At 46.9% G+C, this 24,955-nt stretch overlaps 1 protein-coding gene across 1 annotated transcript in view; it reads right to left on the reverse strand.

The window, feature by feature from the left end:
* The window catches only part of RTF1 (RTF1 homolog, Paf1/RNA polymerase II complex component), a 956,198-nt gene that overhangs the window by 683,535 nt on the left and 247,708 nt on the right, over window positions 1-24,955 (reverse strand). Inside the window, exon 6 of the mRNA XM_069638847.1 lies at window positions 19,415-19,526. Coding sequence (XP_069494948.1) covers window positions 19,415-19,526 — 112 coding nt within the window. The remainder of the gene's footprint in view (window positions 1-19,414; window positions 19,527-24,955) is intronic.

Raw genomic sequence — 24,955 nt, forward strand, 5'->3', positions numbered from 1 at the left:
AAGTGCATGCTTGTCGATATGGATTCCTCAATTTCAGATTTAAGGTTTTTCACATAACTATTTGCTTCGATCTCGCATGGTTTTACTGATGCTGGTACTTAACTGTCTTTGTAGTTATTTGGCGTAGAGGTATTTATTTGGTTAGTTAAGCCTTTCCCGTTGAATACCTCTTGTCATTTTTCTTGGCAGTCCATTAAAGCATCTATTTCTGTTATATCCAGTGACAATCGAGCAATCCTGAGAGGGAGAGCCTGTGGATTCTTATCACATAGGGAATGAGTGGGACGATATACTGTCTGCCACTGTTTTGCTATCGATGCTCTCTCTTAAGGATGGAGTAACGCATGAATCATTTGCTCTTGTTTTCTGTAAGGATTTGGACTCCGCTTCTCCTTGTTTTGGTGTCTTTGACCTGAGCTATAAATGCATCTGATGGGGTCTGTCGATTTATAATTTCAACTGATAATGGGTAAACCAGATCTGTAGAGTTCCTGATTGGACCATGTGCTTCGGAGTTCACAATCTCATCTCTCTTAAGCGGGTTTTTTTTGTTACCTTGCTAATGTTTTTTTGGTTGTGTTTCAGTGCGATATTTGCATTAGTTTTAGTTGGTCTTAATTTTTCTTCTATATGCGTGTTTAGTACTTTTTTGGGCTCTGTCTTTTTCATTCATCGCTAATGTTTCTTCCAATTTCTCTTGGAGTCTAGTACGAGGTTTTACATTATCCATCTTGGTCAAGTTGAAATTAAGCTTAGTCAGACACTATACTTACACCAGAATTAGATAAACTTGGTATCTTAACTAGCTTTTCGTCCGGCTTCCGCAGGGATTTCACTGCTGCGGTTTTGTGCCGATGTTCGGGAGACTTGTCTCCGGGTAGTCACGTGAACCTGCTCACGTGGGGAGATGGCAACCAATGAATACTGGCCCGCTCACTTGAACTGCTGTCTGCTGATGGATAATCAGCTGAGAGACTTACGCGAATTGGAGCAGGTGAGTCTTTCAAGGAAGTATTGGTTAGTCTGAAAATAAAAATAAAGCCTCCAACCACACCGCAATCGTCGGTGCTCCCTATCTCCACGTGGGTTCCTATGAGTATTTTGCCATTTCATTAAAACTGGTGTATAACAGGGGTATGTGGTCAAGCGTTAGGTCTCCACCTCTCCGGGCCAACAAGGTGAACAGTGTATACTCTGCGCATCAGTTTGGGCGCCCCAGCGCCAAACAGCCGCACAGCAGCCAGCGGGCTTGTCTCCACCGGGCTTAGCGCCGCAAGGGTGGTTTAGGTCTGAATAAAAAGCCCGATGATTATCACGTGATTGGTCACATGAGGCTGCAACGTCCCGCCTCCTCCAGGAAGCAGGAACTGTGGTAGCAAGAGTTCTCAGTTCTCAGCTCGCAGTGCTACCGACCTAGAGCTAATCAGGCAAGCGTTTTTAAGTAAAATGCAGTCTTTTCCTAAGGAGCAGTAAACCAATGTATCAACTATGAGGGACAGTAAGAATCAAAGTCAATGCACTAGAAGAGTCTGCAGGGAGCCAGGACATGCAAAGTCAATTGGAGCAAAGTCTATAGAGCTGAGGCAATTAGATAGCTAAAGTCTTGCATTGCACATAGAGTTTTCTTTTTTAGAAATTCACTGTTGGGTCACAAGCTGTTACACTTGTGAAAGTTAAAGTACCCCAAAGTCAGAACAGTACCTTTGGTTAGAAGAAGAGGATCCAGCTGGATTCTGTCTGGTTGCAGCGATGCAGATCCTGTGTTCCTGGGCCTCAAGTCATGGGGACAAGAGGTAGGTGGTCTGGGGACTCCTGCGGCAGCAATTCAAAGGTCGCCGGCAGCTATGGGAGTTCTTCGATCAGCTGCACTTTGTGGTTTCAGCGCCCAGTAAACAGCACCACTGCGGATCTGGACACTGGTTGGGCTTCCTTCACTCCTTTAGTCCAGCACTCTGGTGAGGTGGTCAAGCTTGGGTCATCCTGCTTCTGGAAGTTCCTGGGGAAGACTCCTGGACCTTTTGGCCGGCTTACAGACGTTGCACTCGACTACGGATTTCTCAACCCATGGCACTGTTTCAGCAGCAGCAAAGAGGTACAGCCAGTTGGGTAAGGTTTTCCAGCAAAGTTAGTCTTGGGGTTAGTTGGTCCCCCTAACCTAAGGGAGGAAGTCGTCCTTTCCGGAGTTTCGACAATCAGAAAAAGGAGTTTCAGCAGAGCAGCAGGGCTTCACCGGGAAGTTTAACAGTCCAGGAGGATGCAGCAAGCTTTGTTCACGGTTTCTTCATCAGGGTGTTCTTCCCAGTGGCCAACTCTGTCTTCAGTCCAAGAAGCCTTGGCTTTTATGCAGGTTTCTGTCATTCATGCACTGCCTAGCGGTCACTCACACACAGGGTGGCTGTCCTGAAAGGACAGCCAGCCAATCAGGACTGGGTTCATTCAGGTTGCCCTGGAGACTAAGGACAGGGGAATTTCGGGCACCTACCTCACTTCCTGCCCTTGCAGAGACACTGGAGCCAGAGGTAGGTTTCAGTACTGAAGCCCGCCAAAGGCAAAACCAACAAAGGGGTTAAACCTGGTTTGGCGCGCAGAGTAAAACCCAAGAAAGACCTCAAAAACAAGAAATGGCGAAAAAAAAAACAAGATCGGGACCATTTTGACACAATGGTCACCCATGTGTGCTATACTGCAGCTGTGGATTCAGCCTGTGGTAGAAAAGCACAATGGTAGGAAAATTAAACCACTGCCAACAGCCATTTAAAGTAATGAGGGTAAAAGGGGCTAAGTAACCCCCCCCAGCACTCCACTTAAAATGGGGGTGTGCTGGACCTTCAAAGCGAAAAGTTAAGTAAAGTCAATTTCACTTTACTATGGTAAGTATTTAATGCTTTGAAACCGATTCTGCTTAGATTTTACTCTGCACGCGATTTGGCACCCAGAAACCCTGCCATGTTCCCTTTTTGCACCTACTGCCGTGCAAAACAAGAATTCCCACCATTGAGACCCACGAGGGCCTCTCCACCTTAAGATGGCCGTCGCCTGATTTTTGGCAGACCTCACCTCATCACATACCAGGGAATGCGGATTGGCTGATGAGCTTTACATTCTCACAAATGCCTCACCCGCACTGCACCCTCATATCTATCGGGCACCATTACCAAATCCACACGACCAGTCATGACTCGCTATACCAACCAAATCAACACCACCCCACCCACCCCCACATACACAAAGCGAGAGCTGGAGGGTTAAGCTTCCCTTACTTAGCCGCCAAGTCCTGGAGCTCTCTACCTGCTGACATCAGAGCTGAAAACTCCCTCCTCGCCTTCTGTAAAAACACTAAACTACCCTTTTCAGTTATTCCCAATCCAGCACATGCAAAGGTCAATGTAACTGTAACTAAGTAGTATTAAAATTATCTATAACCAGTGATAAAAACTACTTGAACTGTTAACCATGAATAATCTCTGTAACCAAGAAAAAATGTCTGACCAGCGCCACAATGCCCCTGGGCTGATGCGCGCTCAACAAATGCAAATAAAATAAATTAAACCTTAAGAGAAAATGTAAAGTATTTCTCTGGGACACTGCACTGAAGGTACAGTGTCACCATACAAAAAGCAGATGCCTATGGAGTTTGTCAGACTTCAAAAACAAAAGAAACGTGTAATCCAAAGCAGATCAAAACACATGAGCGAGAAAAGAGCATCACTCACTGCAGGGTAAAAATTAAAAAGTCCTTAAGTCCAGCAAAAGAGCTGGGGTCTCTAAAGTGGGAGGAATTGAGCACTAAAATGAAAATGTTCCCCAACAGGAGGGAAATAAGGCAGATCAGTTAGCCAAAATTGGAGCTGTAATGGGGAAGTTCTTTCCTATTGAACACATGCTTGGTGAAATGGAGGTCAATGCGATAACACGCTCCAAGACTCCAAAAGCAGGTAAGCAGCCTGTGGCACAATGGAGTTTTCATACTCCAGATCAGGACCTGATCAAAGCACAAAAGAACAAGTTACTTACCAACTGGTAACGTTCTTTCAATTGGATGTTCCTCCAAAGTATTCCTCATCTTAGATGTATTCCATCCAGCTTTGCTGCTCTTCAGAAAAATATTTTCGGCAGAGGGCACCATGCGTCGATGTCGTCGAGTCGATGGTCCCTCGAAGGCCTCCGTCGAGGGTGACGTCATCAGGTGTATAAGTAGCATGCGCGGGGCCCGTTGGCCTCAGTTCTGTTTTTCCCCCTTTTTTTGCCTGTGATCTTGTACTGTGTAGATTGTGCTGGCAGACGGGTATTAGCCCTGCGAGATTTGAGATGGCAATAACCTGGAAAAATCTAGAGAGGGGTAGGTTGGGAGGCCTATGAGGAATATGTTGGAGGAACATCCAATCGAAAGAACGTTACCAGTTGGTAAGTAACTTGTTCTTCAAATGGATTGTGTCCTCCAACGTATTCCTCATCTTAGATAGACACCCAAAGCAGTATTTTGCATACTTGCTCTGGAGGAGGGGTCAGATTTTTTTCCCCACCAATGCTTTTAGTTGGCGGAATAAAGCACTGCTTTTCCAAAAGTCAGCTCCCTAGACTGGGAAGCATCCAGGCTATAGAATTTTGAGAAGGTGTGAAGTGAAGACCAAGTTGCTGCTTCGCAAATGGACCTTATTGGGATACCTCTTTGTAGGGCCGTGGAAGAGGCAATGCCTCTGGTGGAATGAGCCCTTAACCCTTCTGGTGGGTCTTTCTGTGCTAGTCTGTAGCATTCTGAAATGCAAAGTACGATCCAGCGTGAAATTGTCTGTTTTGTTACCGATTGACCCAGTTTCCTTCCTGTATAGCCTATAAACAACTGGTTGTCCACTCCAAGCCTAGAAAGTCTAGAGATGTAAAACCTTAAAGCTCTTTATGGATCCAGTCTGTGTAATCTTTCTTCCTCCTTAGAAGGATGAGGTGGAGGATAGAATGAGGGTAAAACAATTTTCTGACTTAAATGAAAATCAGATATTACTTTTGGTAAAAATGATGGTTTAACCCTCAATACAACTCTGTCCTTATGGAACACAGTATAGGGTGGCCTAGAAGACCGTGCCTGCAATTCACACACTCTTCTTGCTGATGTTAGGGCAGCTAAAAAAGGCAGTTTTCCACGTAAGTAATCTTAATGGACACGTGTGCATAGGCTCAAAAGGGGCACATTAAGAATTTTAAGACTAAATTTAGATCCCAAATCGGTACTTTAAATGGGTGAGGAGGAAACACATTAGTGAGACCTTTTAAGAATTGTGTTATCAAAGGAATTTTGAAGTAGGAGCATTCTTCTGATGAGCGCTTGAAAATGGAAAGCGCTGCGAGTTAACCTTTTATTGTTCCGATATTCAGACCTCTATGTGCTAGGGTCAGAAGGAAAGATAGTACTTCCGGAATAGAACATAGAAAAGGATCGACATTCTTTTCCCTGCACCAGTTGCAAAACTTTTTCCAACAGCAACGGTATAGAAACTTTGTTGCAGGCCTTCGTGCCGAAAGCAACAACTCTATATCATCTGGAAGGTTCCAATCCCTGTATCTCAGCCTTTCAGATACCAAGCATGAAGGTTGAGTGTTCTGACCTCTGGGTGGAGAACCTGACCTTCCATTTGAGAGAGAAGGTTCTCTCTCCGAGGAAGAGATACTGGAGGACAGATGGACATATCTAGAAGGTCTGGATACCACGTTCTCCTGGCCCAATCCGGGCAATTAGGATCATGTGGTTCCCGAAGCGTCTCAGCGTCCTGAGAAATTACGGTAATTGGAAGGAACACGTACAATAGTGGGAAATTCCACTCCACCACGAACGCGTCCTGCAGGGCTCCTCTCGGGGGAAATTTCCTTAAGCAATACCTTTCGCATTTTCGGTTGGTACTGGTTGCGAATAGGTCTACCTGTGGGGTTCCACAAAGGGCGAAGATCTCTTGAATGACTTCCTGAGCCAGTTCCCATTTGTGGGACACCGTGCTTTGCCTGCTCAGAGCATCTGCCCTGATTCTCTTCCCTGGCTAGATGAATTGCCGTTAAAGAGATTCCTTCCTAAATCGCCCAATACCAGAGCTGCATTGCCTCTCTGCACAGGGGTAGTGACCCCACACCACCTCTTGTTTAGGTAGGGCATGGCCACTATGTTGTCCGTCATTATCAGGACATTCTTTCCCCCCCGACAGATGGCAGGAAGGCCTTCAGCGCTAGTCTGATTGCCCTCCGCTCTAAAAGGTTGATATGTAGTTTGGACTCGGATGGAGACCAACGACCGTTGATCGTCAAATTGTTGGCATGAGCTCCCCACCCCAGGAGTGAGGCGTCTCCGGCCATGGTTGCCAAAAAGGTTCTCCTTTTAGGATGTTCTTGGTACAGATCCACCATAGAAGGTCTTGTCTGACCTTGTTCGGAATCTGAAGATCCGTCATTTGACCCGAGAACTGGGACCACTGAGTCTTTAGAGCCCATTGAAGGGATCTCGTCCTCAAGCGTGCCTCTGGCACCAGGAAGATGCAGGATGCCATGAGGCGAGCAACCTTAAAAAGTCATAAGCCTGGAGATTTCGGGCATTTTGGAATTTGGAAACCATCTGAAGAATGTCTTGAGCCCTCATCTTGGGAGGCGAGCTCTTTCCCAAGGATGTGTCTAGTACAGCTCCTATGCACTGAAGCTGTTGGAAAGGTGTCATTTGTGACTTCTTGAAATTGAGGGAGAAGCCCAGTTTGTGGAGTAAGTGGCAGGTGACTTTCAGATGATCCAGTGCTTGTTCGGCAGAACGCGCTCTGATCAACCAATCATCCAGGTAGGGGTAGACATGAATCCCTCCTCTCCTGAGGTGCGCTGCTACCACTACCATTAACTTGGTGAAGACCCTCGAGGCAGAGGTCAACCCGAATGGCAGGACTCGAAACTGAGAGTGAGTCGCCAACTACGAACCTCAGGTATTCTGTGTTTGAGATGAATCTGCACATGAAAATGAGCATCCTGGAGGTCCAATGACACCAACCAGTCCTCAAGTTGAAGGGTCTGAAGGATCTGAGAAAGGGTAACCATCTTGAATTTGTCCTTCCTGAGGAACTTGTTCAAGTTTCTTAAGTCCAAGATGGGTCTCAGTCCTCTGTCCTTTTTGGGGATCAAAAAATACGGGGAGTACCATCCCTTGTTCCTCTCCGCTGCAAGTACTGGTTCTATGGCACATTTCTCCAACAGGGTTAGAACTTCCTGCTGTAGGAGCGGGTTTGAAGAATTCAACGGGTGTCTCCCTGGTGGATTGCTTTGAGGTTGCTTTAGAAAAGGAAGGCAGTAGCCTTGGGCTATTATTTCTAGAGCCCAAACATCTGAAGTAATGGCTCGCCATTCTTGCAGATGCTGCGACAGCCTGCCTCCTACAGGTGTTTTGTGGTGCAAGTCCTCAAAGTGGTTTTGTGGCGGATGTTGCAGCCGCTGCTGGCAGAGGGGCTGCAGCTGGAGCTGGTTTAGCAAATTTTCCTCGTCCACCGCGAGTGACCTTTCTTTGGCCCCTTTGACTGGCCATTCCTCTCGCCTTTCCATATGAGGTGTAATAACGATAGGATCGTCCCCCTCCACGATTGCCCTTGTGCACGAAAAGGCTGAGGTTGCCTAATAGCAGCTCCTAAAGATTTTGCCGCTGCTTTTGAGGTCTGCAACCGCTCGAGGCTCTCGTCAGCCTTGTTGCCAAAAAGGTGAGACCCCGTCAAAAGGCATGTTCAGAAGGTGGTTCTGTACGTCCGGTGCAAAAACCGACTTCCGTAACCACGCAAACCTGCGCATTACTGTGCTAGTGCCCATGGACCTGCTTACACTATCCACAGTGTCCAACCCAGATTGAAGGGATTCCTGCATGGCTTCCTTTCCATCTCTAACGATGGCTAGGAAACCTTCCCTTTCTTCCCCTTCTGGTATGTGCTCCGCTGCCATTGCGATGCACTCCCACAGAGTGTACGAAACTTTTGCCAAGGCACGTGTGGAGTTGGCAGATTTGAATGCCATTCTCCCGGCTGAATATACCTTCCATGCCCAACCATCCACACGCTTATCGTCCCTGTCTGGAGGGAGGGAGGGATAGACGGGTACGTAAGTTTGTTGGAAGCTGTGGCTGCCTGTATGACCAGACTCTAGGGAGTTGGATGTTTTGACAGCTAGCCAGGGTCGCTACTTGCTGGACGGTATTTTGATGCGAGGGACTTATTTACCAGAGGAATAGAATCCAGAGTTTCCCAATTCTTGGCCACCCTGTTTTGTAAGGCTACATGGAAAGGTAGTACTGGGTCTTCAGTGGGACCATGGCCCAATATGTCTTAAATCGTCTTGGACGAATTGGGCTTGTGGTCTAGCCCATCCCAAGTAATCTACCACCTTGGTCATTAACTGACGGTAAGATGGACTGGCATGCTCTCCTGGATCTGGTCTACCAAAGTCATTCTCAGAAGTGTTAATGCCACTTGCATTATGTAAAGACTCCACCAAATCCCTCATTCTGCTTTCCTCTGAGATCAAGCATTCTGGTATATTTAGGGTGCCACATTCCAATCCAAAAGGTACATTTTCCTCATTGGATCTCCTGTTCCTCAAAAATTGAGGTCAAGGATTTGAAAAACTCCTTCCTAGGGAGAGGCTTGAAAACCTTCTCTGGGAGAGGAGAAGGAAGAGGTGTAGTACCAGACTCTGAAGAAATTACATGTTTTGTAACTTTCTCCTTCTCTGGTTTCCCTGGCTTGGCTGGAGCCTTTGGCGCTGAGGGTTTGGACGTCGATAAAGGCGTCGACGACATAGTGGTTATCGACAGGGTCTGCTTCGAGGGCGTTGAGGCAGTCTTTGATGATTTTCCCTTCGAGGTGTGATAGGTCTCGGACGCCGTCGGCCACCTCGAGCGGTCGACTCGAGTGTTTATCGCTCGGCGTCCTGGAAGGTTCCCTATCCTTCCTTTTACGATCACCCGGGCTCGAGGGCATGCGAGTGTCTGTGCGATGACGCTCCCGGCCAGCTTCCGAAGAAGGCACGGACCGAGGCTTTGCCTTCTCAAACACCTCCATCATTCGGAAGACGAATGTTGGGCATTTCATCCTTTTTTCGGAGACTCGTCTGACAACGAGGTGGAGGGAGACCGGTGGCGTAGTTTCTTCGATTTTTTTGACAAAGACAACGAGCGATGAGAATCGCTTCGGGATCTAGATCGATGCCTTTCGCGTCGAGGAGATTTCTCCTCATGGGGTTTCGACTTTACGCTAGAGGCTTTTCGATCCTTCCAATCTACCTGTAGCCTTCTCCTTTCGCGCAAGGACTTCCCCGTCATCGCCTGACACTTCGAACATGCCTCCATGTCGTGGCCTTCTCCGAGGCACCACAAACACTTGCGGTGCGGGACGTGATAGACATTTTTGAGCCGCACGACTTGCATTTCTTGAAACCCAACCTCGGGGTCGTGGTCGGCGTCGATGACGAGGACATATTTCTTAATATATAATATATTTCTTCACAGAACGCGAGGCGCGCCGAATGTCCGTAACTGTGGAAAAACGGAACTGAGGCCAACGGGGGCCGCGCTGCTACTGACGTCACCCTCGACGGAGGCCTTCGAGGGACCATCGACTCGACATCGACGCACGGCGTCCTCTGACGAAATTTTTTTTCCGCAGAGCAGCAAAGCTGGATGGAATACATCTAAGATGAGGAATACGTTGGAGGACACAATCCACTCGCCTATTTTCTAACCATTTGCTAGATGCAGAACAAAATCCTCTGACTGAAGGATTGCAAAGGTAAAGAGGAATTGGGAGTGTTATTAAAAAAGAAAATTAGATTAAAAGACAAACTGATAATTAGAGAATTTTTCACCGGGCAAACCCAATGGGTAGTTCCTTTGTCATTTCGGGGATTAATGTTACATCATGGCCACAATGCCATAACTGCAGGACAGATGTTCACAAAAAACTTTGGAAATTTTACATGATTACGCCTATTGGCCACACGTGTCCCAAGACGATGAGCTCTACACCAGAGAGTGTTTAATGTGTGAACAGTTTCAACCTGCAGCACCTGCTCCTAGAGATGAAAATGGGATGGACACACCCATGGTCTGATTTACAAGTCGACTAGGTTGGGCCTGTAAGAAGATCAGCAAGGGAAGGTGTGGGGGGGGGGGGGGCGGGGCGGGGCGGGGGGGTACAGGTACATGCTGACAGTAGTTTCTCTGATGTCTAAATTGGTGGAGTGTATTCCAGCTCCAGATTGTAGTGCGCAAAAGGCAACCACTTTACTTGTAAATCATTTTTTCAAGCTTTGGTTTACCTCAAAGAATAGTAATACCGTGGAAGTCATTTCACTAGTGCATTGATGACAAAAATATGGCAAATCTTGGGTGTGAAGAGAAAGGTACACCTTTCTTACTGGCCCTCCTCTCATGGGGAGTGGAACCGCGCAACAGATCAATAGTTGATCTGTTGAAAGTTTGTAGCTGAAGCAGGATCTAGTTGGGATTTGCGGCATCAGGTCGATGCCCTCTAAATCAACTAATCTCATCCCCCATGTAATAGTGACCGGAAGGAAAATGGTTCTGCCCCAACACTTAATTTACAGAACAAACAGGTGCTTGTAAATGCGTCCACAATTCATGAATATGTGGACAAACTGAGAAAGCACTTGCAAATTAGTTTGCATTTGCGCAGCGACATTTGGAAAGGCCGTTGACGGTGCAAAGACATGATAGCAAGGCATCTGTGAGAGAAGATGAAATAAGAGACCAGATTTACAAATTTAACTTCGGGAAGGGGAACCATAAAAACTCTAAATTCCTTACAGCATGGCAAGGGCCATATAGAATTGTAGATAAGGTTTCACCTGTGGTCTACAGAATTACTAAAAAGGGAGAGTTGACAGTGAAACAGTTTGTCCATGTAAATCAAATTAAACCCTTTCACCCGAAACATGAAGTGAAAAGACTAAAGCGATTTGAAACATTAAAAAATAAAAAGTAAATAGAATTGCCATAGCAAGTGGTAGGTGTAAATGGTGTGAAGATATCAAAAGGAGGTTGAAAGTAGTCAAAAGAATATATATCTATCAAGCTAGTGCATTAATGGACAAATAAGGGAAAGGAATGTTGCGTTTGAGGCCGTTATCTGGTATGATAGGTTTCTAAGCGCGGACCGGGGGATCGAATCTGTGTTGCTCCATGTCTTGCTTCCAAGGTGAGCACATTGTCCTTGGCCTATCCCGCCGTGAAAAATACCATGCGATAGTAGTGAGATTACTTTAGGTTAATTTGTCAAGTCATTCGGAAAACGTCTTGGCTGCATGGCATGTTATTTCTATAATTTGTGTGCATAACTAAATTTGGTTTTGATGCTCCCGTCAGAAAGGAAAGTAAAAGGTTTGATATGTTTTATACTTGGTTGTTTTTCCTTTTTACTCTTGAAAAATATTTTTTTCCCCAGTCAGCGCTGGATCCTTGGCACGCCGGATCCCTGGAGGACACCACTGAATTGGAGTCCACTGGACCGAAGGGGGGGTGAAGATGACCCCAAAAGATGTGGAAATGACCCTTGTAGATTTGGAGATTGTGACCCTGAAAGAGGTCCCATGAAGCCCTGGAATGGAGGGTTTCCACGAAGAACAGTTTGTGTGATTTTTTTTTTTTATAACAAACTATTATTTACAGTCTATTACTATTACAGACTATTTACTATTTTTTATCAGAAACTATTTTATTACAGTCTGTATTTACAAAGACTTTTTATCACAGACTATTTATCACAAATTGATTCTCATCACAAACTGAGTTTCATTATTTTTACTGGTTTTTGCATTTGACTGAAGCCAATGACAGTTTTGTTGGATGTAGGTTTTCTGAAAATGACAATGATTTTTTTTACAACAAAAAAAAGCAAAAAAATAATGGATTACCAATTAAATAAAACAAAGGTGATCAAAAGATAAAAATTCAAAATAAAAGTATACAAATAATTCAAAAGATAAAAACTAAAAAAAAAGACCAATAAAACAAAGATAAAAGGTGATCAAGAGTTTTAAAAAGAGACGAAAAAAACGGTTGTATTCCTCCTTAAAGATTTTTTTTTTCCCTTAACACTAAATTCTTTTGCTCAAGACTAAAAATGTATACATGATGTTTTGCAGCTAGGAGTGTTGATATTTGAATGTTATTTATTTTCAACTTGGAAAGAGAAAGTTCAGTTGGGAAAAGCACATGCGTTTAGAACATCGGTGTGCTTTTCCTGCAGTGATTTCGGGTTACATCTCAGCAGTAAAAAAAAAAAGGGGGGGGGAGGGGGAAGTGTAGTAGATGGGTCTCTGAAATTTTGCGGCGAATCGCACTTTTGCATGCACATGTTAGCATGGGTTTGAACTGCAATAGGGGTGAAACTAATTCCTGGAGTTGTGAGTCTCGGGCAGAATTAAATAGATGCCAATGCACAGAGCACATGATTGAAATTGCACATTGCGTCAGGATATTTCAATGGACTGATCTGCACTAAACGTAATACTGGTATAAATTAAAATAACCCCACAGTTAACATGTAACTGAATCCTTTAATAACATTTAGTGCAAATTAGTCCATGATGAAATAGGCTGAAGGCAGATTGGGAAAATGCATGATGCTCTTTAAATTGGACATTAAACGTACAGGCTGAATCTGTACTGGGTGATAAAAAAAAAATGAAGATCCGTTCCACTGAAAACAGGGCACTGTATTAGAGCAGGAAGCTCAAGGAGAGATGGATCTTGCTCTCCAGCAATGAAAGCGCCTGCCATTTTAGTGGAATGATCTGCTCAAAGGGAGTCGTTTCCCTTGAGTAATGGGGATTTGATCAAAAAGGGTTTTGAGAGGGAGTAGCTTTCAGTCATCTTCAGGCACTGGGAGAAGAATAAAAGACAGGCGTGTGGTAAGAGATCTCAAAATAAAGTAGCTGCTGTAAGCTGTTTAGCTAGAGAGTCTGAATGAATGTGCAGCATTTCAACTGCATGCTTTACAATAGTTGAAAACGCTGCCTACAGGGCGTAGTGTGGTATTGTACATAAGGTACCACAAGTGGCCCTCAGCCATCCAGAGTGCATCAAGTCCATTATTTTGTTTGTTGTTAGTGACCCTGATAAAAAAAATGATTGGCCCTATTTTGAGATTAGTCTCACCACTATAAAAATAACCCAATGAATTACCACAATATATTACCAAGAATTATAAAAATAAAAACAACCACCAAAATCTACCATCATAAAAAACCCAAAGTAATAGGTATAACTCCAAAATATATCCAACACCGGTGTGCCTTGTGACAGCTTTGTAGATTATACATGCAATCTTGAACAGTATCCTGGTCTTGGAGTGGAAGTCAATGTAGTTAATGTAAAATGGGGGCAATTGGGTCAAATTTCCATGCTTCTCTAATAGGACGTGCTGCAACACGGTAGACTGCTTTAAGGGGAGCCAAGCGAGCCCCTGGGCGGCCTGTCAGGAGAGCATTTCCTCCATCGGTGTCCGAGACCACAAGGGCCTGCACTACGGTCCAGAACTCCTGCAGCGGGATTGAGGGTTTGATTTATTTCGACGGGTAGAGATTCTACTCTTCTTGGCCATGTGTTTCTGGAAGGACAGGCTACAGTGAAAGATGAAACCTAAGGATTTTGCAGAGTATGAGAGTTTTGGATAAAATCCTTACAGGCACATATCATTGAGATGTTATTGGACAAGTTTTTTTAGTGGGCAAACGGATGACAAATTTAGTCTTGGCAGGGTTTAGTTGGAAATAGGCAGTCAACATCCAGGACTAAATGATGACCAAGTAATCACTGAGATGAATGTCCAGCATGCTATTTATTCCTATGTACAACAGAGTACCATCCACGTATTGGTTGATTGCTATATTGGGATCTTCGAGGAGGGTGCCCAAAGGCTCCATGTAAAGGTTCAAAGGGATTGGTGAGTATTGAGCCTTGATGGACTGTGGAGGAGACATGGAGTTGGTTAGAATGCAACACGGCTATTTGAACAGACCAGTGTCTGCCCCAGTGGCAGGAGGTAATCCAATTCTGGACAGTGTCAGAGAATCCCATACTGCAAGGAGGGAAGGAAGGATGAGGTGGTGGACTGTCAAATGCAGTCAGGACGAGGAGGCACGGGTCACGCTCTATGATTTGGAGGGCATCATCCACAACATGGATGGTGGCTGTCTCGATGCTACATTTGGGGTGGGACCCTGACCGATGGTCATTTAGGAGGTGGTGTTTCTCTAATAATTTAATTTCGCATTTATATAGTGCTACAAGCCCTCAGGTATCTGAGCGCTGCTTATTATTACCCACGGTGTGTGGTGCTCATTTATCGACCTTGGAAGGATGAAAGGCCGAGTTTGGCCCTGCCGGGATTTTAACCTATGTTAGCAGGCTCTGCATGGATGTCAAAGCGAGCGCTCTACTCGCTGTGCCACTTGACCGGCTGACTAGTAGTTGCGCAGCAACTACTTTTTCCAACAAAAGGGTTTGTAATGGACATGTAGTTGGCTAGGTCCGTGGTGAGTGTGGCCACTTCTGCAGAGGGTGGTGGAGGTTTTTCCCTGTAGAAGGTTCTCCCTTGACCACCACTGCAGAGACTGAAAGAGGGCCTGGCGAGACAACCACTAGAAAGTCCCACTGGCCGCTGACCTGACACCATTGGCTCGAGAGCCACTCTTGCATGGGGCGCATGCGCAGACGAGGATGAGGCACTAGGAAGACTCAGGAATACATCATCCCCAAAAGTCGCATGAGGGGAAGACGAGCCAGTCTTCAGTTCAAATTAGAGCCCCCAGAAACTGTGAATTGGCTGGGGGGTGGGGGGGGTCAAGCTGGATTTCTTTTCGCCGATAGAGAATACTAGGTTGAAGAGGAGATCTACAGTCTTCTGGATATTTATCTGGCATAATCTTTACGAATACTCTGAGCCAGACGGCGAGGTAGGGATAGACTGGGATGGACTGCCTGCGCAGGTGAGCCGCCACTACCGCTAGTACTTTTGTGAACATCCTTAGGGCTAAGCCAATGCCAAAGGGCAGAACCTCTAACTGATAGTGGATGTCCTATCGTGAACCTGAGGTACTTTCTGTGCGCAGGCAACATTGAAATATGAAAGTATGCAGCTTTCATGCCCTATGTAGCTATGCAATCCCCATTCTGCACTAGTTGTAATCCTAAACTATTGGCATTTGACATACTTGTTCGCAAGGCGCATGTCCAAAACAAGACGCATAGTGAGATCCTTTTTGAGTACAAGTACACAGAATAAATACACTTGTTTACCTCGAGGAGGACGACTTCGATGGTGCCCTTTTCCAGCAGGACCTGAACTTCTTCCAGCAGGATGCGCAGGTGCTCTGGCGACAGGAGTATGCATCTTGGTGGGTGGTAGCAATGTGGTCGGAGAAACTCGATACAGTACCCATGGGCGACTGTAGTACCCACTGATCTGATGTGACCCCCTCCCAAACGTGGATAAATGGTGGCAGGCGACCCCCGACTGGGAAAGTGTAGGAGGGGACCCATACCGGCAAGTCACTTGAAGGCCAGGGAGCCTTTCGGAAGCAGCTTATACCTCTGCCCTTATCCCGATAAGAGCCTCTTTGTCGATACTGAAAATTGCCAGGGGAGCCCTGTCTGGAGGACCAGGGAGCACGCCCGAGCCATAATGGGCAAGAGGGAGAAGGAGTGGCCACGAAAGGACCAGCTGACCTTTGTCACCGCGCTGGTGAAAAGGTTTAGCCGAGATCTGGCTGAGTGACTTTAATGTCTCATGCTCCTTTATCGTTTCCATGGCGTTGGCCCACTTCCCAAATAGGTTGGATTCCTCCGCAGGCTTATTAAGGATGCTTGTGTTTGGGGTTTCAACCCAGAGTTCTTAAACCAGGCATGCCGCTTGGGTAGGATTCCCTGGGCAAGGGTCCAATCTGTGGTTTCGGCAGAGTTCTTCTGGATATTATGGGCAACTTGTCTGCCTTCAGCCACGACTGCCAGCAGGCGTGACCAGGTAGGCTCAGGAACTTCCCGATGGCCATCCTGTACTGGGCCCCACTGAACATCTCTATAGCACTCAAGGAGCTCAGTGTTAGCAATCCTCGTGGAGTAAGCTGCAGAGGTGGCGACACGCTTACCAAGGGTGTATGTTTTTTACAATCCTTGTCTGGAGGGTATTCTGCCGAGGACAGTGGTACCACTGCTCGCTCGCAAGTGGTTGTTACGACAAAGTAGTCCGGTGTAGCAGGGCCCTAAAGTAGAGAGGACCAGTCAAACTTTTTTCCACACAGGGATTAACTGCCCGTGTAAGGCAAGGGGACAGGAAGGAGCCAGGTATCTGAACGCAATCTATTAAGGAAATGGCGTGTCCAACCGCAACAGCTCTGTGTGAAGCAATCTTAAAATGGTCAGCTGCTCTTTTTAAATGGAGTTAAACAGCATTTGGTTGTCAACTGGTGACAAATCTATTTGCAGAGGAGTCGTTTTGGGGGGATTAATGTCTGGGTCAGTGTTATGTGGCGGTGTGCGCCACGTGCCCTGGTAATCCGCCTGATCCTGTTCTGGGTCTTGATAAACAGGGACTTAGTCATAAAGGTCAAAACCTCTGCAGGAAACACCTGACTGGGTCATCCCCCAAGATATTAACGTGGTGTTCGTGTGGTTCCTCCAAAGAGGGAAACTGGGCACCAGGGGAGGGATGTTTGTGAGGTCGAGGGGATGGGGCATGTGTCCACTTCCCTATGGTCCTTCAAGGCATTGTCATACTGGTCCGAAAAGTTGATTAACTGGCATCTTACTCTTCAACCCTCTCCCTGATCCATTCTGCGGAAGCTTAAGGGTCGGGGGTGGAAAGGGCTGCCCAGAAGAGGGTGAACCCTTATGTAAGACCTTAGAGAGGCTGCAATAGTCATACTGGGAAGAGGGGACCTCCCTGAAGTCTCTGGGTGTCGAAACAGTAACCAGAAGCTTATCGCAGAGCTTCAGAAGCACCATCTATAGCATAGAGTATTTCAGCACGCCTGTAGGCGCTGCCAGCAGCGCCTCCAAGTCCTTCAGCGCTCGAGCACCGTTGGACAGCAAGTCGACAATAGTGGGAGTTTTAAGGGAACCACCTGTTCCAGAGGAAGTGTTATGCCCATTCGCATGCTGCGGGTGCGGTTCCGTGGAGGGCCCCGAACCGCAAGATTCAGAAGGTACAGCAGAAGTCTTCTTCCACAAACCCGTTGCAGAGGCCTTATGGGTTGTGTGCTTAGGTACACGTGCTGTGTGGGTGCCCTTGTCGCCGGGGTGGACTTCCCCATAGCAGTGCTGACAGCCTACCTATCGGGGCCAGGCATAAGTTAGCACATAGGCTCTGCAGAAAGGCGGATTGCTTCCGAATCGGAGCCATGGCTGCTGACTGATTTGTCTAAAGTGATGGTGGCCGTGGGGGGAAAGGTTTTCGGCCTGCATATCGTAGGCCGCCCACCGCTTAGTCCGCATGTCTTAGCATTTTAGGCCGAAAGTTTACAGAGCTTAAACGAGGGCTCATCGTAGTCACTGGGAAGACACCAGTTGTATTGACAATGGGTGTCTTTCCAGGAAAATTTGTTTCAAGACAGAACTAAAAAGGTAGTCCTCTCCATAGCAGATGTTAGCAGCAGCCAGACCAAAAGGAAAAGGAGATGGGTGAAAGGAATGCATTCTCAGAAGAAAAAACAGGGCACCACTCTCCCTACCGTCAAGGCCATGCGGTTAACAGTGATAGTGCAATTGTAGATGTAGGCGAGCGGGAAACCCACGATACAGCCATTGAGATGGTCGAAGATGAATGAACCACTGCAGGCTGTGGGATTAGATTACGAAGCAATATGAAACTCTTACGAGCTCCGCATAAGCAACCAACTAGGTCGGCAGAAAAAACAATCTGGTGGGACTTGGGCACGCAAGGGATTTTGGGTACACTACACGTCACGTTCGAGATAGGGTTACAGTCACGCCTGTCGACGTGCCTTCGATCATCATGTAATTCGAAGCAGATCCACAAGCATCAGATCTTGTGTTATATTGTGGAGCATCTTATTCTGGTGACTGATGGTATCCTGAGGATCTTTGCTTATTCTGCTACTTCGTAAGACTTGCTCCACGCCAACACCCACTTTGTATAGAGGATTGGACTTTAAAAGCATTCAAAGCGGTGAAAATTTCCTCTAGGACGTTAAGACTTGCTGCTGTGTGTTCATATAACCTACTTTTTTCCACCCAAAAGACCATCTGATGTGGTTTTGCCAACTAAATACAATTTATGTTTATCTGTAAAGTAACGCGTGTGCACGGTAGTACCGATACTCCAGTAGGACAGTCGGTGTCAAACAATTGTAATCGCGAGCAACTACTATTGAAGGAATCACCTCTGAAAAGTATTAAGAAATCCTATGTGTGTTGGTTAGTGAAATAAGTATTTAGCTACCTTCCTTGTATAAATAAGAATACATGTATACTTTTAGACAACATTTACTGTGCAAGTGTTTCTTTGGACTATTTTATTTACTGGGTTCAGTGTACTTGCCTACAGCTCACATCTTCCTCCCATGATAAGCCTGGCTGCTGTGCCATTCAACCAAGATCCTTTGGGTAGTAAGGACTTTTACTAAGACTTGGCGACCTGTATGTCAAGAGATAGTTCTATGAAGTCTTACCTCAAGTGGATTTTGGGAAAACTCCCAACAGGAGTTCCTTGTGGGAACCAGAGTCCTTGTCCTTTAAGGGGGGGCTGGAGCGGGTCACTCCCAGTGAGATCCCACTTGCCCAGACCCATAGGGAAGGAGCGGGCTTACCTCCCTAGCCTTAAAAAGGGGTGGCTCCCCCTTGGGGAGAAAGGACAAACACATAATTTGTCACCACTCAATGACATTGCTGTGTCTGTAAAAGCTGTATACCCGCGGGACCCTAGAAACAATCAAAATAACCCAATTTCTGTGAAAGGTTATTTCTTAAACGAGTTCCATTATAATAGCTTAAAGATTTAAAAAGTACCACTGTTTTGATAAAATGCAGCTGTGGGCAATGCTTCCCAAGTGCAAGTAATGCCAACAGTATGCCTACGAATAACTGCTACAACATTGTTGCCATGACATCCATAATTGTAGTGTAGCAGTGCAGCAGTATACTACTTTTGTAACAGGGTTCAGGTGAAAATGAGAAAGCAGCAAAATTGCGATATTAAAAAAAACACTGCAAGGAGCTACATGAAATGTGAGGAAAGAGGAAATAAGGTGAGGTGAGTAATGCAGTTAAGAGATCTAGTTAGCAGCTAAGGGACAGGGGAACCAAGACCAGAGTGAAAAACAAATAAAAACCAAACCTGTACGTAATAAGATAATCTAGAAGTGGGCAGGGCTTGTAACATACCAGTTTTGTTTTTTCTTTTCTCCCGCTCAGCTCTTAATTCTTCCATGGCTTTAGACTTTATGTCCAATTTCTCATCACGCTTCGAACGTCGCTCTGTACTGTGTGACATAACCTTAAAAAGAAAAAGATCATGCTGATTTCTTGAATCGCCAAAAACAGAACAGCAGCTATTAAAGTGTATCTGGATAATATTTAATATATACTTATAAATTGATACTTTAATTACAAAACTCTTGGGTGAATTAATCACGAGAAAAAGAAGCAGGGCCAGCTGAAGAGTAAAACAAAATGGAGCTATGGTTTGGGAAGTTGTAAATTCGAACAAAAAGTAAAACCTAGGTGGTAACCACAAATTAATGAAATACTTTGCAGGGTGTGAAATTCAAGCAAATTAAGCTAAGTATTCTCATGAACATACAAAGGAGGTGGGTACCCTTACGATTATTCAAGCGAACTAAAAGTGTTATTCCACATTTTAAAGGCCAGTTAGTTGGATTAAATGGAGGGAAGGTGTTCAGCTTTAGCCAGATTTCCCTTTGGTACATATTGGGCAGAATAAAAAGTGTTTCCCTGTAGTTGTGTCTGGAAAGCTTTGAGTGCTTTGAATACTGCTAATTGTTCCAACAGTTTTATATGGTTGGACACTACGTCCGACAACCAAACTGAGCACCTTTTGTTGAAGCAGATGAGCTCCCCACCCTGTGAGAGAGGAGTCTGTAGTTAGAGTGGCCTCCACTGCAGAGGTGGTGAAGGATTTCCCTTTCAAGAGGTTCTCCCTCGACCACCACCATAGCAAGAGAACGAGGGCTGGCGAGACAACCACTAGACCGTCACATTGTCCGCTGGCATGACACCAATGGCTGTTGAGCCACTCCTGTATTGGACGCAAGCGCATGTGATGAACCACACATAGCCTTGCGTACAGTCACCTCTCGACTGGCTACATATGGAGGGATTTGAAACAGCATGTTTTGGACCCTCTCATTGGAGGGGAAGACGAGGCCATGTTCGAATTAGAGCCCCTAGGAACTGCTTGACCTGACTGGGGTCTAGACTGGATTTTTTCTCGTTGATGGAGAATCCCAGAGTGAATAATAGATCTATTGTTCTTTGGGTATTTGACAGGTTTCGTAAGAATGCCTTGTTATGAGCCAGTCGTCGAGGTAAGGATAAACCGGGATGGATTGTCTAAGCAAGTGTGCTGCTGCCACTGCTATTACCTTTGTAAATACCCTTGGTGCAGATGCTATGCCGAAGGGTAGTACCTTGAATTGATAGTGTGTCTTATATCATGAACCTGAGGTATTTTCTGTGCGTCGGCAACATTGAAATATGAATGTATGCATCTTTCATGTCCAGTGTTACCATGTAATCCCCCCGTGAGAGCAGGGGAATTACTTCCTGCAGAGGGACCATGCAAAACTTTTGTGGCTTTACAAACTTGTTCGCTGGGCATAGGTCTAATACAGGGCGCATTGTGAGATCCTTTTTGGGTACAAAGAAGTACACTGAATAAATACCTTTGTTTACCTGTGAAAGAGGTACGACCTCTATGGCTCCCTTCTCTTGTAGTGTCAACTTCCTGAAGGATATGCAGATGGTCTGGCGTCACTTGTCTTGCGTGTGGAGGTCTGAACGTTGGGGAGCAGCAGAACTCTATGCAGTACCTGTGGGCTATGTCTTCAGCACCCAATGGTCTGTAGTTATCCCATCCCATGCCTGATGGCAAGATGTTAGCCGGCCCCCAACCGGGGAGGCATGGGAGGGGACCCGAATCTTCAGGTCATTTTGAACCAGAGGCCGGGGAACCTCTGGGGGTGGGGTTCCTTTCCCACGATGCTTCCCCCTTGGGGATATGGGTGGTGTATCTGCTGGTTCCGTGTGGAGAGGACCAATTGTTTCCAGAGGTGTACTGGTGTTGAGGGAAATATTGGCCACGAAAAAGGCATCGGGACGCAGTTCCTCGCCTTGTGGAGGGTCTGTGTGATTTGATCTAGCGCCTTCAGGGTGTCGTGCTCCTTTGCGATCCTCGAGAGCCTCGTCGACCGCTCTTTCAAATAGGTTGGATTCTTCCAAGGATTTATTAATAAGTGACGCCTGCATCTCTGGCTTGAACGCCGAGTTTCTTAGCCACGCGTGTCTCTTTAGGAGGGTGCCCTGAGCCAAAGATCGACTCGCTGTCTCAGCGGAATCCAAAGAGTTCTTGAGTATACTTTGGTTTACTTTTCTGCCCTCGGTTACCATGGACAGAAGACTAGTCCGTAACAGTTCAGGAACCTCCTGGAGGCCTTCCTGTAATGGCCCATTGAGCGCCTGCGTAGCTGGATAACAAGGTATTATTGTTAGCGATGCACGTAGTAAAAGCTGCTGCGGCCATGACCCCTTTTTCCTAGGGCGTAGAGTTTTTACACTCTTTGTCAAGGGGTGCCTCCCCAGTTGACAGGGGAACCCTTGCCCTTTTCCTTGTAGTGGTCAGCACCAGCGAGTCTGGGGTGGAGTGACCTCTGATATAAAGGGGATCAGATGGAGAAGGGCAAAATAGCTTTCCTATCCTCAAGTTAACTGCTCTTGAGAGTGCAGGTGTTGCTAACAAGAGAGCCAGGCACTTGAGTTTAGGAGAGTAATAACCTGGCTGGCCGGTAGGTTCTCCTTAAGAATATCCTCACCAAAGTCAGCCTCAGTAACAGCTTCATCAGTGGCGATCTTGAACTGTTCTGCTGCTTTGCGCAACATGGCGTTAAACGTCATTCGATCATCCACTGGAGAGCGCTGTCTAGTGGACGGGTCAGCTTTTTCTGTAGGCCTCAGCGGATACTGCCGCTTCTGAGCATACGCTAAAACAATCCTTGCAATGCTTTCGGCAATGTCCTCTGCAGATGGGAGACACTTAGCCTTGGCCTGTGGTTGCGTAGTTATCGGTGGAGCTGGGGCCTGGACGTTGGCGGACACCTTCGGCGGAGCCGGGGCTTTGTCATCGGCGGATGCCTTCTTACGATGAGTCTCGACGGTTCTTAGAATATTGGGGGTAGCGCCCTTCAATTTCGAGTGCCCAGTCGCTAGGCGCATATGCGGCTGTGGGGAGGGCTGCCGATCTTGACAGTCGGCGGGCACGGCTGGAACCTCCAATGTGCCCGTTGGCGCTGTGGTCTTCTTAGACATCGAAGACTGGCCGGGGGTTGTGTGCTTAGTGAGTTGCAAATGTTAGTCTGTCACCGGGTGTATATTCCCCATAGCTGTGCCTGGCGGGGCCGGGGACAGACGCAGAGCGGAGTACTCTGTCGAAAGGTCAACAACCTCCGGGTCAGAGGTCTGCTCGTCACTATTGCCCTCGTCGCACTCAGCGGTTGCGCCAGCGGGAGATGACTGCCTTCGACATCCCGTAGGCCGCCCACCGCTTGACAGCGCTCCTTCAATGTCTTAGGACGGAGGAGCTTGCAAGCTGCACAACGAGGGGCAAGCAATGGTTACACCATCAATGCTTCCCTCTCCATGGAAATTTGCCCACGCAAATGGGGCAAAACCTAAATGGATTCCTCTCCATAGCTGAGGATAGGGAAAGCGATGAAGACCATAGAGAGAAAGGGAGGAAAGGGAAAGGCACTCAGAAAGAAATGTCCCCCCCGACCCGCTCTCCCTACTGTGTAGGCCGGCTGGAAGGCCCCGCCACGTGTTCGGCAGCACCGACTGGATCACCGTCCGTTGAAGTCCCATGGAGGTTTCAGCGGGGATCCAGAACAGCTGTCGAAAGGAAGGGGGATCTTAAATACTATTATAATAGTCGACCAAAGGTCGATGGAACAATTTGCAATGTCTCTGAACGAGCTCCACTTAAGGGGACCAGTATACTGGGCAGAAAAAAGAAATCTGAGGTACCTCGACGCCTGAGGGATTTTGGGTACACTACACGTCACAATAGGGATAGTGTTAAAAGCACGCCCATGTCGACGTCCCCTTTTGATTCTTTAAAGACAAGATGCAATAATACTCTGAGGTGACCACTGGATGTCGGGCTATATGCACAGCATGTGATTCTAAGCAGATTAACCAGCATCATAAAGACTGATTATCAGAGTAAAGGGTATCTATCGTGGCTGGGAGCAGGATTCACAAACGAGGAAAAGCATGCATAGTTCATAAACAAGAGCGTATTTGATGGCGAAGTTAGGGAATGGTTATGGAAGATGGAACAAGTTCCTTACCTTTAACTATTGTTCTCCAGCATGGATTCACATGCTAATGAATACTGCCCCCAGCCAATGACAGTCCACTCCTAAGCCCCTCCTCTGGCAGCCATCTTCAGATATGGTAAGCACGTAAAAGTGGCAGTATGACCAATAGAAAAGCCGCAGAGGGGCAGGCAGGAGGGTTCGCATGTGAATCCATGCCAGACCCATGTTGGAGAACAGTTCAAGGTAAGTAACTTGCTCCTTCTCCAGCATGGGGCCTCGCATGGATTCACATGCTAATGAATAAAGAATACATAGCAGCACAAACCTGTGCGGTTATGTATTCAACCTACATTACACAACCACGGGAGGTGGCAAGGCTCAACAGAAGCAATACGCTTACCCCTGGAAGAGATTCAAGTGAAACAGTTGTGTAGCACTGCCTGGCCAACTCCGGTCTCCCCTCTGGAATCCCTGTCGACAAACAAGAACTTTGTGAAGGTATGCGTGGACCCCCACGTAGCATACCTGCAGATGTCCAGCAGGGGCACACCAGACAGGAACTCTGTCGTTGCAACCATTGCTCTGGTGGAGTCTGCTCTCGGACCGCCGCCACCGATGACAGTGTGGGATGCAGCCGGAGAGCCACCTTGAGATTAAAGCCTTGGACAAGGCCTTCCCATGGTTCACAGGACCAAGGTTCACTAACAGTTGAGACGTCTTCCGAAAGAACCACGTAGAACTTCAGCGCACGGGCAACATCCAGCGAGTACAAGACCCTTTCAGCCGATGACTAAAGCTTAGGGAAAAACAGGTGACAAAGGTTTGTTGAGGTGGAATTCCAACAGAACCTTCTGCATGAAGGAGGGTGCGTCCACAGAACCACCCTCGACGTGGAATGTCAGATATGGCTGTTTGCGGGAAACGGTCTAGATCTCACCCACCCTGCTGGTAGAGGTGATGGCCACAAGGAAAGCGGTTTTCCACGTAAGAAACGAGAGGGGCCTGATGCATAGGCTCGAAGGCCCTCCCATCCCCCCTGAGCCCGGTCAGCACCACGTTGAGTTCCCAGGCCGGGGCAGGAGCCTTCACCGGCAGCCAAGATCGAAACAGTCCGTTGAGGAACTCCTTGACGAGGCATTGAGACCAAAGAGAAGATCGTCCAGGAGACCTAGTGTAGTGGGAGATAGCCGCTAGATGCGCCTCTATAGTGGCGTGCGCCAGTCTTGCCTTAGCCAAGGATAACAAGTATGGAAAATCTGTGGGGCAGTGACCCTCAGAGGGGCGATCCTCCGCAACCAGCACCACGGAGCAAAACGCTTACACTTGTGACCATAGCACTCAATGTCGACGATGCCCTGGCCTTGCCAAGACC

The sequence above is a fragment of the Ambystoma mexicanum genome, chromosome 14 (genome assembly GCF_040938575.1).
Source record: "Ambystoma mexicanum isolate Mex_15411 chromosome 14, UKY_AmexF1_1, whole genome shotgun sequence".
Classification (NCBI taxonomy): domain Eukaryota; kingdom Metazoa; phylum Chordata; class Amphibia; order Caudata; family Ambystomatidae; genus Ambystoma; species Ambystoma mexicanum.